Here is a 21,239-nt window from a genome sequence, read left to right as displayed (position 1 = left end):
GGTAAATGATTGTGAACAAGTTTAATATTTAATTCGATAATATTTTTTTTAGTTAATTATTCAAGTATCCAATTTACTCGGGGTGACCGGTTTAGTTCTATAAAAAAATATCATTGAAGTAAATAGAAAATATTTAACACTGTACTATTATCTTGGGTATGTACTTATTTATGACAATATTAATGAATTTGTGAATTATGTTGGTTGATAATTTTTTTTAATATAAGTTACAAATAAATAAATATTTTTGAAAATGAACAAATAAAATTACAATATCGAGCTAACTAATTACCAAATAAATTTTAAAAATGTAAAATATTTATTAAGCTTATAAAAAAGAAACTTAATTAAACTTGAATAACCAATTCAACCGTCCTCCACTTTGTTGGCTCAGTTCTTATCAAATAAGACTGAACAATTGACAGCCCTATCAACGGATATTTTACCCGATGCAAAAATTATGATCATATTAATAAGGTCCTTTCTGTGAAGAAATATATACAAGGGTGTAAATGTAAAGTAGTGTCCCTATTTTAACGCTGTGATCGATAACAACGAAGTCGTTCTTGTCCTCTCTCCTGCCTCGTTTGCTACGCACACTGAAACGGAGCATAGCAGAGCAGCGCTGCCATGGGCTCCCTTCGCTTTCCGTTCTCGCTGCCTCAGCTCCCGAATCCGAGTCGATGGCCGAAACCCTCCTCGTTCCTCCTCGTTGCCGCCGCCGCCACTGCCGGCGCCGGAGTTGGGTTCGCAGTCAATGTCTGCCGTAGATCGGCCGCAGACCCTTCCGAACCCTACCGTCGTCCGTTTGTCCGACCTACCCCCATTTGGGCCTCCGTGTCCCTCGTCGATGCTCCTCCCGCGGATACCTCCGTGGAGCCGAGTACGGGCGCGTCGTTCCCCACGTCTTTGGACGGCGGCCGGCGCCTCACTGGGATCGGGCTGCGGAAGACGATCGTCTTGGGGATCAAGAGCATCAATGTCTACGCCTTTGGTAATTTCCTTATTGTTGGTGTTTTATTCGGGAATGTAGATAGAATCACATATTGTGCTGGCAATGCCTAGTTCTCTTAGTTCTTTATCTCCATATCGTAGTTGTTTATGCTATGAGAAAGATTAACTTCCATTCTTGATTCAAATCTTATCTTCAACTGTATTTGTTTTTCAAATTACTTATATTTTTCAATCATTTTTCATCGGATAGCATCATTTGGCTTCCAAGTGATCTATTATTTGTACTATTATTATAAAAGAATTGACAATCAATTTAAACTTCATCCACAAAATTTTTTTAACCAGAATAGTTTCTTCTGATTGGTTTTTTGACTTCATTGACATTTTTTTTCATGGTCGAGTCAGTTCAAATTGCAAAGAATGTTGTCTGATTAAGTATAAAATGATTGAGACAGGAATATGACAAAGTTCTGGTTGCAAATCTTGCTACTGACTCATTCATTGACCTTACATAGTTATCCATGAATATTTTCTTGACTCCTGCAGGTGTTTATGCTGATGACAGTGATATAAAAAGATTGAGTCAGAAATATGGCAACGTTGCAGCAACTGAATTGAAGGAAAATAAAGAGTTCATTGAAGATGTATTGGACCAGGATTTACGCTTGACAGTTAGGCTTCAAATAGTTTATAGCAGACTAAGCATAGGTTCAGTGCGGAATGCATTTGAAAAAAGTGTAGGAAGCAGGCTTCAAAAGTTTAGTGGATCAGAAAACAAAGAATTGCTTCAAAGGTAGTATTCCTGCTGCACCTCCAGTTAGATATATGCTCGACATTATGCATTTTGGTATGAAAGATGAGTATGGATTATATCTAAATATCCTTCTAGATGATCTTGATTACCCTTTTGGTTATTTATTCATGACCCGAACGAGAAGCACTTTCATGATCTAAAGAAAATAAATGGATGACCACTGATTTAGAAATTCATTGCAATTGAAATCATGAAATTGATAGCTTTAATCTGATGCTTAAGATTTGGAGACTGGGGATAACATAAAAGCATATTCAATAGATTGCATTAAGTGGATATCATATCAAAGTTATAGTCCCATTTTCAACTTGTTTATACTTCTATGAACGTTCATATTGGTTGTCCTAATTCTTATAATGCCCATTCTAGAGAATCCAAAAAAACTGTTAGGATTTGTTTGGTTAAGTGATAGAATCAGAGAATCATAGTGGATAAAACTCGATGTACTATTACTAATAATGTTGGACTTTCCAAAATAATTTTGGAAGTAATATCGTATTGGAATATTCTTGAACTATGTTCTTTCATAATTTCTGTTCTGGATATCAGCTTCTCTAGCTTTCGCTGTCCTAATGGTGCAATTTGCATGCTTATTCTTGCATACATCCAGAATCAGATATATATCTAGCATCCAAAAATTATTAAAATTGGCCTGTGAGTTTCTTTTTATTTTCTCCTTTTAACACATTAGTTTAGAATATAAACGAGAGTGTTATTTGGTGTTTTTTAAACTAGCTTAAATATGTTGCTTTGATCTCTCAATACATAATGAAAGGCTAACTGTTTTGCAGCTTTACTTCTTTATTCAAAGATGAATACAAGCTTCCCAAGGGTTCGGTAATTGATCTTTCAAGGGAACAAGGTTATGTGCTTCAAATAAAAAGTACGACAATTTATTTTGTTCATTCATTAGTGTTGACCTTTTTCTTTAGCAAGAGCGAATCCAACTTCTGTTTTGAATGAGCTGTTTAAAATTCTATTTGCTCATATGTTATTAGACGCATAGTTAGTGAAGGAACAATTTTTTCACAGTTATAGAATTCTAAGTTTAGAAACAAAATCTGGAAGTTGCTTTTTGTCTATAATTTTGAAACTGTTTGGTACGGCTTAAAGAAATTGATGTGCATTTTCGCAACTTCTGACAAACCTATGAAACAGTGTCAATATCCAACATTCTGCCAAAGTTTGTTCAGCTTCCCAGTGCCAATATCTAACATCTTCATTCTATTAAGTTTTACCTAGGAAATTTCTGAACATTCAGCTTTCCCTAGGAAATTCAAAAATTCAAAACCTTTTGTGAAGGTATTTTTGTACGAGTACCCGGCCTTCCTGGCCTTCTAGCAAATCTTGTACCTGAAGATCTGCTTCAGTTGGTCAAATCCAAATCCTATTATGTTGGCTAATAAGTTGAATTTCTGGGCTGATGAGTATACAATTAATGAGCTGTATGTGCATTGGTTATGTAAATACACAAAATGGTCGAGCATACGATCAATTTGCTAATGACTGGTTCTGTTCTTGACCCGCACATGCACTGACTGGCCTTTGACAGGATTTGACCAGGTCTGGACTTGATCGTTTTTGACTATTGTACACCATACAGACACCCAGTGACTGATTCTTAAAAAGAATTTGATTAGATCAATAGGTTGTTCTGTACCAACTGGCGTGCAATAGGTTGATTCTTCCTTATTTGGCCATGGTACTAGTTTTAAACTGGCTATCAGCTCTTTTGCTTTTACTAAAGGGTTGGTTGCTGGTCCTGACTAGATTTTGGGTCACTGGCCAGATCCTTTTACGCATACAAACTTTCTTAAGCTCTTGTTTTGATTAATTGTCATTTACCTACAATGGAAAGGAGTTAAAGAGCAAAAAAGGTAGGAGTATAAAAAAATTATAAAATATTTCCATGCAACATTTTTTGGGGGTAGGAACAAAGGGAGGAAAACTCATTTAATTAAAAATGGATTTGAAAAAAAAAAAATCTAATTTTTTGAAGTTTAGATTTGAGTCATTGCATGCAAAAGTGAGGGTTCTGCCTGTTGCTTCCCTCCCTTATTTCTATCAAAGGAAACAAAGGGAAAGTATCATTTAAAAAAATATTGATATCACCTTATTTCTTTTTTATTTTCCTTTCTCTTTAGTATAATACTAAGGTATGAAAATGAGGAGGAAAAAAAAAGTGAGAAATTTCAGATTGCCTGTATGTGGGAAAGAAAATTTAAAGGAAAAGTATTCTCTTCGTGACTAACACAAATTGATGATGATGATTATGATCTAAGATTTCTGCTGCAAGCCTACTAGTTTCCTTTTGTAATTTTTTTGAAAGGAAACAATACTGATACTATATTATTTTTCATGTGATTTTAGATATGTTGATACTCATATTTAAACAAATTCTTCTAAACTCTCACTACCTTACTTGTAACATTGTAGCATACATGGTAGTCCTGTTTGTGATCTAGTCTCTAGGTTCTGACACACTTAAGATCCAAACTGATCTAACCTATACGGATCCTGAGTATATGAACAATCAGGATCTACAACTAGTTTTTAGCCGTTAAATTTATGAGTTTCCCGAAGAGAATTCTAAAATATAGATCTTTTAACGAACTTATCTACTTTTATTTCTTTGCCCTGATTGTACTTTTGTTTTCCTTAGTTGATGGACAGGATGTGGGGAAGATCCAAAGTAAGCTGCTTTGTAAGTCGGTGTTGGACCTCTACTTTGGCGACGATCCCTTTGACAGCCAAGCTAAAGAAGATATCCGATCTGGTCTGGCTTCTATCCTCTTTGAGTGATTTCATTATTGGCTTCAAATCAATTGACTCAACAAATAATTATATCAATCACATGGCTGTTCTCTTAGAAATTGTCTGTAGCCTTATTTGCACAAAAAAAGTGATGTACCAGATCCTAAACCAACTGAACATGTTTCAGATCTTTCTTTAAAAGTGTCTATCAATTCGAATGATTAATGGTGCAATTGGTTCACTAGTTAATTCCTTGTGAGTTTTATGGAGTAAATATTCTTATACTTAATTGTAAAAATTAATTTGGAATAGTAATTACAACTAATTGCTTTTTCTGTTCCTGGAACAAATATTCTTTTATATATTTGTATTTTTTTAAGTACGAATATTATTTTTCATTCAATCTCTAATATATATATACCTATATATATTAAGAACTTCTTAGAGGACATGCAGTGTAAATTATTTTAGTAAAATTCTTTTAAAAATATTTTCATTGAAAATACAATCAACACTGTGGGAAAAGCTATTTAATGTGAACGCTTTGTTAAGACTGTTTTCTTATTAATTTATACTCTTAAAGATCGATTATTTATGCTAATAGAACATTTCAAATTTATTTTGACTTTAGATTATTTATGCTAGTGGAAATTTCTAGTCTAAAAATATAATATCATTTTTTTTGTCACATTTACTTTGTCTATTTTTTAGTTAATAATTTTTTTTTAATGTCCGAATGTTTAGTAATTCTCTCCTTTATTAATTTTTTTAATATAATTTACTTTACTAGAAAGTCTACATATTAGTGAAGTCTTTAGCTAAATTGTCGCACTATTGGATGAAAGTTGCATGATATAACTTTCTCGCCCATCACCTGGAAAGGTGTAAATAAATTAAGCTGTTTTTGAGATATTCGAAATTTAATTCCATAAGAATTCATTTGAACTGAGTCTCGATAGATAAATCAAATTCAAATCTCACAATACTCATATTCATTAATAAATTCATGAATAAATTTTTAAATAAAAAATAATAATTTTAATATTAAATTTATAAATTTTACACTCTACTTATAAAAAATATATAAATTTATTAAATTTATTTATAAAAATAAAATTATAAATTTTAATAAAAATATTAAAATTTTCTCTAAATATATAATTTAACTTTTAATGAATATTTAAATTTATAATTTATATTTATTAAATTTATTTAAACCTGATAAAAATTCGAATAAGCTCGTGAGCCATGAAAATATTTGTTAAATAAAGCTCAAGCTCAGTTTGATTATAAATAAATCAAATTCAAATATTCAAAAATTCGACTCGACTTGATTATACCTCTAATCGCATGCATTACAACTTCAATAAATATTCTCCATGAAATGTAATTTACACTATCACTTTCACATGATTTTCAGTAATATAAAATAATTACAATTTCAAAGAAAAAACTTAGTCGAATTTATTTATTGTAAACAGGTGGGTCGCCCTTATACCAAGGCTGTAGACTTTTGTTATTGAAGCATCAAAATTTTTCCAAATTCTAAAATAGCCTCTCTGCACCATACAAACAAATGAGACAGCCATGCGAAGTTTTTGAGTCACTATTTTGTAGACCAATTAGTGGATCAATCAATTAAAATATCTTAATATATTCTATATCCTAAATCTTAAAGTGATATTTTAAAAAAATTAATATTAAAATGATGATGTTTTGAAAAAGTCAATAAAAATTAATAATATTTTAATTAAAACTGTACTAAAATATTATTTAATTTTTAATTATTTAATTTAATTTTCCTTAATTATTAAACTAATAAAAAAATAGTTTTAAATTTTTATTTTTTAATGAATGTTTTTTAATTTTTTATTAACCTTCTTTTGTATTTTAAATTTTTTAATTAAACATCTAAATATTTTTAAAAAATATGGATAAATTTAAGAGAGCATCATAGTTTAATGACTTATTTAAAAAAAAAGCATTTTTTTTTTAAAATCAACAATGACTCTTAGATAAGAATCTTTGATAAAATAATTATTTTTTTTCTGGATTCAGTTCAATTATTTAAATAAAGAAAATCAATTTTTTACTATAATTTAGAATTGAAAGATGGAAAGAGTGTTTTGAAATTAAATGCGCTCTTTAGAAAAATTAAAATCGTAGAATTTCAGGGCTTCGAGTGCCCTTTGATAACAAAGTGATACAACATAGTGAATTGAAACCTTAACAAAAATTTTTAAAGCTTTTACTAACAAAGTGAATTGGCACCCTCGCTAAATTGGAGATGCTTGTACTAATTATCATTAAAAATGATTACCCAAATTACCCACAACACAAGAACAATGATACAACATACACGAGTTTAGAACTGTAAAACATACCACAAGTCTATTGAAACCATATAAATGCAATAATCAATTTTGGATACAAAGGGTTTAATAGACTAGCCGAGCTCGAATCAAATTGAATACCCCTACTCAAAACTCATTTAAATACTCAATTCGAATGATAAATAAGTAATTGAATGCATACGTCGCTGACTTGATACCCAAACATCAAGCAACCTAGATCTAAAACTTAAATTCAACTTAAAACAAGTTGAGCATACATGAATACACGAAAAATGGGGACTCAGATCCATAGGTTGCCACAGGGGTAGTAATTCGGTTCGGGTTCGGGTTGACGGATTCGGATTGGCAAGTTGGCAGATTGGAAAATGACAATCTGAATCCGACCTGATTATGAATTCGGGTCAAACTATTCAACCTGAACCTGATCTGTTTATTTTCACTTGACCCGAACCCGACCCGTTTGACCCGTTTAACCCGTTTGACCTGTTTAACCCGTTTGACCCATTTGACCCGTTTGACCCATTTGACCCGAACATGACCTGAATTAATAAAGAAATTTTGCATATTAAATTAAAAATTAAAAATAACATTTATCTACATAAATTGAAAATCCATATCATAAATGATAAATCATAGCAACATTGCAATCAATAGCACATATCTATGTTTAGGGTTTTTAACTTTTTTAAATTTGTAATTTTAGTTTAAATTTATAATTATAAACGGGTTCGCGGATTATAATTGGGTCATTTCAGGTTGACCCGAACCCGACCTGTTTATTAATTGGGTCGATCTGATTTCGACCCGAACCCGAAACTACCCAACCCTAACATGATTTTTTCGTGTTCGGTTCGGGTCGTGTTTTCGTGTCGGGTCAAAAATTGACACCCCTAGGTTGCCATGCATTCCAACTTAAAATGGATTATATATATATATATATATATATATATATATATATATATATATATATATATATATATATATATATATATATAGACGCGCACACACATATGAATTGAACCAACTTCAATTATTAACATAATCAGGTACGTGAATTTTAAGAGAAAGAAGTAACAAAACAATGTGCATAAATAATAGAGCTCCGTGTATGTAATTTTGTAATCGTTTCTCTCCTTTCTAAGTAATTGGACCCTAAATAATTGGCTATTCGTGAATTCCCAGTTATTACGTTGTCATAAATCATAATAATCACAGTAGTAAGTACTACGAAAAGGAACAAGAATATTTGCATAAAATGAAAGCATAGAAGCAACAAGTCATTATCAAAGGAATAATGCTATGAATGACGTCATAAATGGAATGAAACATTAACAAAGGTCTGAGTAGAAAGATATCACCACTTCCCCACTGGGCACCTTGATCACATTGTCTGTGCAATCATATTGCTGACTGAACCAGCTTCCGCCTTTGCTGTTTCCACCATTGTGTCCTGAAAGAACCAGATTTATATTCCTCTGCAATCAATGTAACTTTTTTCCTTTTTTCCAATGAACATGCATGAATGCAGGATGTGTAAAGTAAAGATGTCTGCCTGTAATAGTATGAGTCTCACACAGACAAATGCGATTATTAGTAATTCTGGGATGAAATCAGCTGTCGCACTTTGCCATACTTCATGATGAGCAAGAAAGAATTTGTTAAAACTAGAGATGCTTGATGTCCATAGACCCAAACAAATAAGTGGGTGCACATAACACCTGTGTATTGGAAGGGTGTTCTCATCCCAAACAATTGTCACAATTCATTTCAAGATGTAACAAGCTTGCCCTACTTCTACACAAGCTAACTTGGTGGAAATGTTTATTTCTTGTCAACCTGTGACCTCATCCCCTCAACAGGAAAAAACAAGGTCAAGCCGAGGCAGAACAGATGAGGAGGTGAAGACAAGGGATGGGAGGATGGAATGGAACAGGAATAAGAGTGAGGGTTAGGAAGAAACCAAGCGAATTAGAGTCCTTGATTCCATAGAAGATTTCCAAGCTTAGACTATAATCAAGCAGTAATGAGATATGTTTCAATGAAAACATCTCATTCCCTCTCAAGAGGAATTCAATCCTCCTGGAGCACTAGATTAGCCATTATAGAGATCACAGTCTCGGCATTGGATCAGAGAACTGCTTTCCATGTGTATGATTAATGGTCATGTTGCTTCTACTGCATTCTAGACTAACAGAGAAAGAAGGTGAGGCGAGACAGAAAGATAGGAGAACAGGCAATACAAACATGATACCCTTTGGATATGCTTCGTCCCCACGAGGGGATTAGATTGCCCACTCACCCAACTCCTTATTGCTCACCTTCAGGCTGTCTTCCTAGCTCTACATCCCTGAATCTGCTTGTGTACCCTCATTTCACTCATTCATCTTACCTACTTGCTATTGATAGCCCACTTCCCCCAATCTAGCAGCATAGCTGATCTCACCTATATAGCATAACAGCAGGGTATATGTGGGTTATCAATGCATCTGGGAAATTGAATGTGCCTAGCACATTAAGTTTAAAGATGAAAGGGAAAGTAGCTCAAACACTATATCAGTTACAGTTACCTGAGCAGCTATAAGTCGAGCAACAATTTTCTTGCTTGATTCTTGAAGCTCACCGGCAATCAAAATCTCATCCAAAATGTAATATGCCTGTAAATTTCTTTGTTCAGGCAAGAAAGGGAAGAATCTACAGAGTTCCATGTGAATTACAAAATGATAATAATAATAATAATAATAATAATAATAATAATAATAATAATAATAATAATAATAAAACAGTGATACCTTGTGGAAATTAAAGATCAAATCAAGTTCACACACCTGACAGGATAAAAGAGGCAAAAGAAGTGTAAGCTAAATGTGAGTAGAGCATTAAGAAAGACACTTCTGTATAACTCACACTGCCGAAGTAACGATCTAATATCTCGACAAAATGATGAATTATCTCAAGGATTTCAAGTTCGTTGTCATCTTGATCGACACACATACAGAAGTATAGGCTAGCATACCTGTTCAATGATTGATCAACAATATTGCTACCTTGATTAATAAAATGAGGAAGAAATTAGTAAGGAAATCACCACAGTGACAACAAAGCTAACATACCTTCGATACACAGCTTTGTATCCCTTCCACTCAACAAAATTGCAAAGTTTTGGTCCTCGTGTAAGAATAAGGCTGCTAAGCTCCCGGATAGCCTTAATAAATTAATATGTGAAAATAAATACATAAATTAGCACAGATCTACATAATCCTAAAAAATCATTAGTTTGTTTTACTAAGTAATTTATGCATTGGTTCTGGGACATGATAGCAGATACCTAATCTAAGTAAAAACTCCAAAAGTTCAAAGAATTCCACAAATCAACATGTGATCCTCTACTTTTCATGTGCAAACCGTTTAATACTTTTAGGAAGAAAGAACTGACCCAAAAATATAGACTTCAAAGCAAGTCAGCTACATATGCAATGATATCATGCTTAAGAGTTTTTCTGAAAAAAATATATCAGATAATGCTAAGGCTTATGTAGATAGCATTACCGTGGCTCGTTCTTTCTGTTGGTATGGAGAATACCATTTTGTCAATCTCACCTTCCCTTGTCGACTAATTAGAATTACAAAATGGATCTGAAACACAAAAATTTAATAGTAAGTCATAAATGGTTAATTGATGCAGGTCACTTAAGAAGTATCATATCTAGAAACCCTGTCCATCCTTGTGAACAACTAAAATTCCATTACTCATCCATAAACTGTAACTAATGTAGAAGATTTTCCACTATGATAATACTACATGCAGATAGGGGTGTAAATAAGTCAAGCCGCTCGTGAGCTATTCGAAGCTCGATTCGATAAAAGTTCGTTTGAGCTCGTTTAATGAGGTTCGTTAAGATAAACAAACCAAGCTCAAGCTTCACAATATTCGGCTCGTTAGCTCGTGAACATGTTCGTTAAGCTCATAAATCAATTTTTAAATAAAAAAATAATAGTTTGATATTGAATTTATAGATTTTACACTCTACTTATGAAAAACATAGATAAATATATTAAATTTATTTATTAAAATAAAATTATAAATTTTAACAAGAATATTATAATTTTTTAAAAATATATAATTTAATTTTTAATGAATATTTAGATTTATAATTTATATTTATTAAGCTCGTTTAGGCTCGATAAAAGTTCGAATAAGCTCGTGTGCCATGAATATATTCGTTAAATAAAGCTCGAACTCGGCTCGATTATAAACGAGTCAAACTCAAACATCCAAGAGTTCGGATCGGCTCGGCTCGATTACACCCCTACATGCAGAACAGAAATGTTGTATTATATTCTACCAAACAGTGCCTTAACCACCAATGAATGAAAAGCAAGCAAAAGGGAACACCTAAACATCTAACATGGTCAACATGTATCCAAATTAGGTCAATAGGCCACCTGATAGGGTCAATATGTCCCTAGGTTAAATTAGCCTGATACATTTGGTAGGCCACAAAGTTGAGTCGCCTAAGGTGAAAAACATTGGATGTTGCCCTTGAACTCCCAACAACGTCAAGACTCTTGCACCCCAACGAGCTGATAAAAAAAGTTCAACCTCCATGCCTCTTTATAGTGCATTAATCAAGATCAACATAGGAAATAACAAGTAATAAAACCAATTTAAGTTTCTTTCTAAGCTCCACTTGTCTAACTGACCTCAAGCCGCAATTGTTAAGTGTCTAAATTGTTAAGTGAAGCTTGATTGATACACTATATAGGGATTCAGGGGTTGAGCCCCTGACACCATGGTACAAAGGAAGAATACCCCTGCAAGCCATTTGAGGCAGCCCCAATCCCATAACATTTCTACTAAAGCTTCGGATGAACCTGTGATTTCCCAAAGTCAAACATTTTGCTCAGTGAAATCGACATGCTCTTTGGACAACCTCTTAGTTGCATGAAGCGGGGAAATAGAAGCTGCGGATTCTCTAGCAATTGGTATATCAATCGTACGATGATCTTATTATAAAACAATCCACTGAGTACTGAATTGACCGTCAGAACTGACTCTAGGTAGCACAACTAACAACCTCAAAAAAGATGACTTCATATCTCTTATAATAACAAATTCAGTTAATAACACCAGTGTTAAAGAATTAGTGTCGATTCTTTCAACGGTAATGCAAAAAGTGCAAAATGGGAAAAGCATTCCATCGTTTCATACCTTAGTTCTTAAGCGACCTGTGCTCATAGAACATAACGAAACTCGTTTCCTTAAACACGCGATAACTTTTTTCTAACTTTGATTCAAGATTTAACGGCAGTGTATCATCATAAGCAAACATAGCTAATATTTGAAGAATGAACTTTCAGATTCTTTCAGATCTGCTGCTTCCGAATATGCTCAGTAAAGACACCGAAACCAAGAGAGATCAAAGAAAAAAAAAAGAAAAAAAAAACCCAAGGAAATGCCAAGGAAGCAACAGAAAAAAAAAAAAAAAAAGACAACCAAAGCATTCAATGCGGATAACAGAAGATCTACAACATGAAACAGGGGAAATTAAAAATTCATGAACTCTGAGAGATCAGAATGAAACAAACCATTATTGATCTGGATCGCTGCCCCGAGCTTCGTTTTCTCTCGCCTCGCCACGAGATTGGAACTCGGATGGTGAGATCCCGACACCGCCGAAAAAGTGTACAAGCAGCAGTTAGAGTTGTATATCAGGCCGCCCGCCTTCGGACCGACCCGGCCCGATTGGGCCGCACCAATCCGCCCTAATACTTGCATGATTTACGGTCATGAGTAGGAGATAAACGAGTCGAACTGAATCGGATAATATTATATTTGAGTTCAGCTTATTTAAATTATATTTGGATTCGAGTTTGTTCGAATTCGAATCAAATTTTTATCATAAGATTCGAGCTCAGTTTATTTTAGAATTACTAAATTTATGAATAGTTCAAGCTCGACTTGTAACTCGTTAAATGTGTTCGGACTCATTTTAGAGTTTATTTTTTGTAAGACTCATTTTACATCTCGTTTGGAGGCTTGTTAAATGAGTTCGAAAACTATTTGAATAAATATTTAACAAATATAATAACTAAAATAATATAAATTCAACACATCATTGAACATTCCAAACCACTATATTAAACTTCCAAACTCAACACATTATTAAATATATTCGCGAGCCCTTTAATCGAGTCAAGCTTAAGTCCAAGTTCATAAGCCTATTAATGAACATGTCCTCGAGCCCTTTAAACAAGCCGAGCTCGAGCCCTTTAAACAAGCCGAGCTCGAGCCCAAGCTCGCAAGTTTATAAACGAACATGTTCGCGAACTCATGAGCCGAATGCCCTTAAGCTCAAGCTTGGCTCGATAAAACTGTCGAGCTCGAAATCGAACTCGAGCTCGGCTCAATAAGATAAACGAATGAACTCGAACGAGTTTTTTATCGAACCAAGCTCCGAATAGCTCACGAACCATTTGGTTCATTTGCATCTCTACTCATAAACAATATTATTATTTTTCAAAAAATCAATCTCTAAAATATTTATTTTATTTAAAATTTAAATTATATTTCTTTTATTACTCTTTTAAATATTTTATTACATCGCACGTATCTATGGGACTTGAATTGATTTATTTTTAATTATAAATTTTGATGATATTTCTGACTTAATTTAGCACCTGGGTACCATACTATTATTTTTTGAGATAAACCGACCATTATGAAGAATGTCTTCTCATTTATTATATTTCTATACGCTAATTAAAGCTTTAATTTAGTGAATTAGTGGTTGTGACATAATTAAGTGTGCATTTATGCCGCACATGGTAATCATAGCGGTTTTTTTGCAAGTGGTCTATTCATCACATGGACATACAACGCTCGATTTGATCATTTATAATAGCCGATATGATTATCATAAAATAGAGAAGGATCGTTTATAATTGTGAATTGATTTTTATGAAATCGACAGAAATATCCTCTTATATGATAATTTATTTTGATTACTTAGTTTACTCTTTCTTAATAGTATGCAACTGTCGTGGAACCGTTAAGATTATAAATGTCAGTTTTGCAACACTTTAAAATAACTTTAGCCTAAAGTCTAAAGTGAAATAGCTTCGACCAAAACTATTTTACAATTGAAATAGTCAATCTATTGGAAAAAAAAATGAAATCGTCGTCGGCCCTTCTAGGGCTCTTCGTACGCTCTAAAAACAGAATAAATCATCAGAAACATTTGTCCTAGTACATTTTTACATCCATTAAAAATTAATCCCAAAAATTAATAAAAAATAATCACTCAAATAGATAATCAACTGTGTCAACGATCTCAAAGTGATCTAGAGATAAACTGTATCAAGTTGCTCAACCTAAGTATAAAAAGATATTTGGGATATGAGTGGGCTCCTATTTAATAAATTTTTTTAAAAAAGTAAATGTAAATAAATAAGAAATAAATATTGTAGAAAATAAAATAATCTTGAAGAAACAAATTAAAATAAATTCACGGATTCATGCGTAATAAAAGGAAAGAAATTTAAAATCTTCAAAAGTAAAAAATTAAAGATTTATGCATCTGCCATAAAGCATCTGCCATAAAAGAAAAAGAATTGAAAATTTTCAAAAAAATATATATTTAAGATTCGCGTATTTGTAATAAATAAAATTAAATTAAAAAAATATTGATGAATTCATAATTAGAGATTTAATTTTTATTATTTAAAAATTAATATTTTTCGTTTTTACAGTAAATAGAGAATAATTATAATCTCATTAAATTAGCCATTTTTTTATTTAGAGTATTACTTTTCATATTTGGTATTGAATCGATATATAAAAACAGTCTAGACCTAGATTTTAATCATCTTTGAATTAATATAATTTTTAATTTTACTATTCTATGTGTGTGTATTTTTTTTTTTTTTTCATGTGAGGTTATTTCCTTCTTAACTTCATTCGCTTCGTTCTTAATTCCTAGGTGTTCCTAATTCCTGAGTGGTTCAATGATTCAATTTTAGTATTGCATCAATAGCATCTTTTTAAGAGAGTCGGGACACAGCGATAAAATTATTACGGTATGATTTAGAGGTCACGAATTTGAGTTGCATAAATTATCTCTTATAATACAAGATGAGATTGTATATAATAGCCCTTTCCCTAGGACTTCACATTAGTGGAAGTTTCATATGCTAGAGTGTCCTTTATCAAGAGTATCCCTTTAACAATTGATATGAGGTGTAAATTAGGAGTTTCCACGTGTGCCAAAAAGGTCAATAATCCTACTGAGATGGAGGTCAAAGTCCGGATGGGCCAATCAGATCACTCTCAGTCGGGCTATCCAAGACAAGAAGGGTGACCATTTAGTTTAGATAAACTCTAGGGGCTCAACTTCCTTGACAACCTTCTTCACTTAGTCAATTAAACTCTCTAATTCCTCTAGTTGGCCCATTCAACTCCAGGAGCTCAGCTCTCCCGACAACCTTCTATGATTAGTAAGTTTAACTCCCAGATTCCTCCAGTTGGTCTGTCCGACTCCAGGGGTTCAACTCCTCCAACAACTTGCTCTGCTTAGTCAGTTCAACTCGCCAATTTCTCCAGTTGCCCTGCTCGACTGCAGGGAGCTCAGCTCCCCCGATAACTTGCTCCCCTCAGTCAGTTCAACTACCCAATTCCTCCAATTGGTCTGCCTGGCTCCAATGGCTCAACTCCCCCGACAACCTGCTCCGCTCAATTAGTTCAACTCCCCGATTCCTCCAGTCGGTCCGTTCGACTCTAGGGGCTCAACTTCCTGAACTCACTGCTTCGCTCAGTCAGCTCATCTCCTTTGATTCATCCAATTAGTCTGCCCGACTCCAGGGGCTCAACTCCCCCAACTCAATCCTCCTTCGCTTAGTGGGCTAGGTTCGTTGGCCCAATTAATTATATGGGCTTGTGTTGGTGCTTGAATTAACACAACACGTGGGATGGTACATGGACTATCAGGGCACGTGGAATAGTATGATTATACAAATATGGGATATGGGTAGCGTGTTGGGATCGCTGGCGGCTGGCTAAAAGGAGATGATAGTCTTGAAAAAAATAAAACTAAACCTTCCTTGAGCTTTTTATAACTTTAACAAAATTAACACCTGCATAAAATATATAAGGTTGCTTAAAAAAGGAAGAGACACAACGAATTACTTGGTTACAACTGGGGAGGTTGTTAATCTAAGAAAGTAGAAAGCGCACTAATTTCTTCTTTAGGCGGAGAAGCCTCTTTACAGCAGTTGAAGTACTAAAAATACGAAGCTAGACAAAAGAAATCATTTACAAGTGTTTTATTTAAGCTTCTGGGATCAGGGCTATATTTATAACTCTGGTCGGGGCGCCTGAAAGGGTTCCAAACATCTGGAGGGGGATAAAACTTTATCCCCGTAGCAACGGATCACGTTTGACGTGTTTCGGATAAACATTCTGGTCCGAGCGCTCAAACCAAGAAAGTCAACATCCTGTTGACTCTCGGTCCCGGTCTTCTGCTCCGATTCCGCTCACCGTGGTCCGGGTCTTCCACTCTGGCTCCGCTAGTTTGGGTGATCTCGGCCATCCGGAATAGGGCTCACCCGAACCCAACTTCTGGCCTTCGAGCAATCTTCCGCTCTGGTTTCTCGTCCCTCAGAAACGTCGAGCACCTCCTTCTCGTCCCCTCGCGTACTCTTTCGCGCACCTTGTCTATCAGATGCATCGAGCTCGTCGTCTCTCTTCTGTGCCGTCCTTCTTACTAGTTGCGTCTTTCGCTCGACTTCCTATGCTCCTAAGTTCTTGCACACTTAGACACAGGGGTTAAAAACCAACATAACCTAACCTGACTTAGTTGATCATATCAAAACTACCTTAGGGTACTAACAATCTTCCCCTTTTTAATGTGATCAAATCCAAGTTAAGTTAGGGAAAATCATAAACAAATAGCAATTATAATTTTTGCAAAAAAATTGCAAGTACAAAATTTAAAAATTAAAATTGTACTACCTAAATTGCAAGTTACCCAAATTGCAAGTACAAAAATTAAGTACTACCCTCTTCCTAGAATTAATCTTTACTACTTCCCTTTTTGATCACATTAAAAATGGGGTATATTAAACATATAACTTGAAAGGTCTAAAATAGTTTAAGGAAAAAAATAATAAATTTTTTGGCAAAACTTTTTTAAAAAATTTACATTTTGATCGCTAGTTCATAAAAAATTTCAAAAGATTGTTAAAAAAAAATTAAATGAATTTTAATGATTAGACTCTTTTAAAATTAATTTTTTAACAAAAAAAATTTTAAGCATTAGTTGAATACTTCACTATAAGTCAATTAAACATTAAATTCAGTAATTAGCTTCTAGGCTATGGCGAGACACTAGACTTTCTTAATTATTGGATCATCAACCACTTCTAGACAAAGTCTTTTAAAGAATTTAAATATTTAATCTTCTTTCTGAAAAGTCTTAAGTCCAAAAAAATAGTTAACTTAAATATAATTTTAGAACCCAGTACAAGTTTCTATCTACTGGATTCATTAAAAATTTAAGAGGTACATAACTTCTGGGAACTTTTCTAATTTGTCCCTCGTGTTTTCTAATATACCAGCTTAGCTTTCCATACTTTCTAAATTTTAGTTTTTGTAAGTTATTCATTTTCAAACATGCATGCTCATTTTTCAAACTTTCGATTTGTATTTTTGATTTATCGTTTTCTAATTTTAAATTATCAAACAAATATAAGAGGCATGCATTAGCTAATTATCTTTTTAAGTCTATATTTTCTTTTTCTAGTTTTACTAAATTCTTGGAAAGAATCTTAATAAATTTAAATTACTTTTCAGGAGACAAGGCACGTACCTAAATTACCTCATATTCTGATGCTCCCCCTTCATCGTAACTTTCCTATGATGATCCTCCCCCTTCATTGATGCTCATCTCTGAGTTGGTTTCGTCTTCCTTTTGATGGTCTGCCATTAGGGCTAGTCTGGCATAAGCTTCAATTTTGGATTCGGAGGACGATGATTCATCCCATGTTGCTTCTAGATTATGCTTGGGCCGAGCTGACTTCTTGTTCTTTTCCTTATCCTTGTTCTTCAATTTTGGGTAGTCATCCTTGATGTGCCTTTCTTCGTTGTAGTTGTAGCATTGGACCTTCATTTTGTTCCGATGATGCTTTCGTGACTGAGATTTAAATTTATTAGTTTTAATAAATTTATTAAACTTTCTTACTAGTAGCATCACTTCATCTTCGTCGATCGACGCTTCGGAGTCAAGATCTTCCTTCTTGACTTTCAAGGCAAGATTGTTGTTCGACTTTTTGATTTCTTTAGAATCTGCGCATCGAGTTTCATGAAGTTCAAAAGTAGAAAATAAATTCTCTAGTGTACTTACCTCAAAGTCCTTAGAGATGTAGTATGCATCTACTAAGGATGACCATTCTGGAGTTCTTAGGAAGGTGTTGAGCGCATACCAGATTGAATCTCGATTCATTACCAATTCTACAAGATTGTTGAGCTGAGTAATGAGATCTTTGATCCGTGCTTGGAGTTGCGCTACCTTTTCTCTATTGTTCATCCGCAGGTTTGTTAGCTAAGTTCGGAGGATGTCTCGCCTTGCTAACTTTGCTTCCGAAGTGCCTTCGTAGAGTTCCAGGAACTTCTCCCAGAGCTCTTTAACGAAGTCATAGATGCCAATTCGATTGACCTCCTGGGGTGGAAGGACGCTTAGCAGATGGATCTCTGTTTTACCATTCGCCACGAAATCGACTTGTTCTTTCTACGTACATAAGCACTCTTCCTTTCCAACTCCATGTTGGTCCTTGGGGGCTACAAAATCATATTTCATGATTAACAGAATCTCAAAATCTATTTTAAAAAATAACTCCATCCGACATTTCCATTGTGTGAAGTCTCCCTTGAACTTTGGTGGATGAATGCTTGCACCAGCCATCGTCTCATTGCTTCAGTTGACGATTAGTCCTTCTGAGGCGTCCTGACTCTAATACCACTTGCTGGGATCGCTGACGGCTGACTAGAAGGAGGTGATAGTCCTGAAAAATAAAACTAAACCTTCCTTGAGCTTTTATAACTTTAACAAAATTAACACTTGCATAAAATATATAAGACTGCTTTAAAAAAGGAAGAGACATAACGAATTACTTGGTTACAACTGGGGAGGTTATTAATTCAAGGAAGTATAAAGCGTACTAATTTCTCCTTCAGGTGGAGAAACCTCTTTATAACAGTTGAAGTACTAAAAATACAAAGCTAGAAAAAAATCATTTACAAGTGTTATATCTAAGTTTCTGGGACTAAGCTGTATTCATAGTCCTGGTCGGGACGCTTGGAAGGGTTCCAGGCGCCTGAAGGGGGATAAACTTTATCCCAGTTGTAATGGATCACGTTTGATGTGTTCCGGATAAACATCCTGGTTCGGGCGCCCGGACCAAGAAAGTCAACATCTTGTTGACTTTTGGTCCCGGTCTTCCACTCGCCTTGGTCTGGGTCTCCCGCTCCGGCTTCGCTCGCTTGGGTGATCTCAGCCATCCGGAATAAGGCTCACCCAAACCCAACTTTCGGCCTTCGAGCAATCTTCCGCTCTGTCTTCCCGTCCCTTAGAAATGTCGCGCGCCTCCTTCTCATCCGCCCACGTACTCTTCCGCATCACCTCGTCCCTCAAACGCACCAAGCCCGTTGACTCTCTTCCGTGTCATCCTTCTCGCTAGCTGCGTCTTTCACTCGACTTTCTGTGCTCCTATGTTCCTGCACACTTAAACACAGGGGTTAAAAATCAATAGGACCTAACCTGATTTGATTGATCATATCAAAACTATCTTGGGATACTAACATAACGCGACTATATGATACGACAGAAATATAACGATGTGACGTTTTCTCTACTATGACACGATGTCCAATTAATGAGCAAAGACAGAGTCGGCCTGGGGGCTATCAAGGTGGGGATGACGACAAGACCCCACCTTTAGTGGGGCCCTTATAAAAAAATATTATTTATATATATATATACACACTAGTTAAGGCTAATAAAATAATTTGTGTATCTATTTGAAAAAATTTAAAAAATCTAATTATAAATTCTAAAATATTATGTCTTTTATTTTTTTTTATAAAAGTGTCTCCCAAATAAGAGAAAAATACGCATGAGTGTAAACATTTTGTTCCTCCTTCACGAATCTTTTTCTATATCTATTTCTCTAAACCCTAATATTTCGAAATTTACTTTTGCTCACCCTCAAACTTTATCCACATCGATAGCCATCGTCTAGCGTTGCAATCGTCGCATCGTCGCCCTTGCCCACCGATACTACACAGTAGTGTACGTGTTTAAACACTTACATTTAGATGAACTTTTCTTAGATTTTTTTTTTTTTTTTTTGCACCAGGCCCTTTCAAGTCTAGGGCTAAGCCTGAGCAAAGAGATATTATTTCTCCAATAACGCTATAAAAGGAACCCACTCCCGCGGGCTATGGTATATAATCACTCATGCACATACATACATATCACTCTGCTACTGTTCATCTTCTCCATTTAATTTTTCCCCTGTCGGAGATCTTATTTGAGTGGTGGAATGACTGAGCCAGGGCAATCCCTCGCCCTCCATTCTAACCCTCTTTTCCTCAAGCTACATGGACTCTCTTAACAACTAGTTCTCCTTTCGTCATCTAAAGACTTCATCAACAAAAAAGATCAGCTTACTAGTGGTTCATCCTCCGATAATCTCAGACAAGAACAACAATATAGATAAAAAGAGTTTTTCTTAGATTTTCTGCTTAGGGTAATAAATAAGCCAAGTCAAGATTTGAATTATTCAAACTTGTTAAATAAGATAACTAAGTTAAGCTAAACCGAGTCTAAATCAACAAAGCCATTGAAACTATTATTTAAGTTTGACTCTTTTTTTTTTACACTTGAACTTAGTTCAAGCTTGGCTCATTTAAATATATTATCGAGCTCTTAATTCTAAATTGTTTGATTGTTTTAAACTTTTATATTTTTATGTTTGGTTGGTTGGTTAGTGTGTTTGATATATTTTAATTGTTTTTGTTTGTTTTGACAGTTTAATAAGTTTGATATGGACTTTGTTAATGGCAACTTTTATTTACGAATATTATTCATTAATATTATTTATTAACAATTCACAATCTTTCTTCATGAATATTAATGAGTTAAATACATTCATATAATTTAATGAATTATTCAAGTTTCTTCATTTAGTTTGATCTTGTATATACTGAATGAAAATAAATAAATTCTTATCAAGTTAAACACTAAACATAAACATTTAATTTATTCATTGCCTTATTTTTATCATTTAATTAATCTTTTGTTATAGGTGGA

General features: G+C 34.1%; 2 protein-coding genes across 2 annotated transcripts; one reads left to right on the top strand and one right to left on the bottom strand.

Annotated features, from left to right (window-relative positions):
- The first annotated feature begins 557 nt into the window (after positions 1 to 557).
- Positions 558 to 4,747, top strand: LOC122027257 (fatty-acid-binding protein 1-like). Its single transcript, XM_042586185.1, has 4 exons — positions 558 to 994; positions 1,501 to 1,747; positions 2,560 to 2,651; positions 4,431 to 4,747. The coding sequence occupies exons 1-4, from the start codon at positions 631 to 633 to the stop codon at positions 4,568 to 4,570; spliced, it is 843 nt and encodes a 280-aa protein (XP_042442119.1). The 5' UTR covers positions 558 to 630; the 3' UTR covers positions 4,571 to 4,747.
- A 3,358-nt stretch (positions 4,748 to 8,105) lies between these two features.
- LOC122027247 (AP-1 complex subunit sigma-2-like) lies at positions 8,106 to 12,615 on the bottom strand. The gene is made up of 7 exons (XM_042586176.1): positions 12,463 to 12,615; positions 10,423 to 10,509; positions 9,987 to 10,078; positions 9,781 to 9,889; positions 9,666 to 9,701; positions 9,444 to 9,530; positions 8,106 to 8,326 (listed from the first exon to the last, which is right to left on the bottom strand). Exons 1-7 carry the CDS (start codon positions 12,463 to 12,465, stop codon positions 8,258 to 8,260), a joined length of 483 nt encoding a protein of 160 aa, XP_042442110.1. The 5' UTR covers positions 12,466 to 12,615; the 3' UTR covers positions 8,106 to 8,257.
- Positions 12,616 to 21,239: the final 8,624 nt, after the last annotated feature.

Source organism: Zingiber officinale, chromosome 1A (genome assembly GCF_018446385.1).
Source record: "Zingiber officinale cultivar Zhangliang chromosome 1A, Zo_v1.1, whole genome shotgun sequence".
In the NCBI taxonomy this organism is placed as follows: Eukaryota; Viridiplantae; Streptophyta; class Magnoliopsida; order Zingiberales; family Zingiberaceae; genus Zingiber; species Zingiber officinale.
This window is presented reverse-complemented; position numbering and strand designations above follow the sequence as displayed.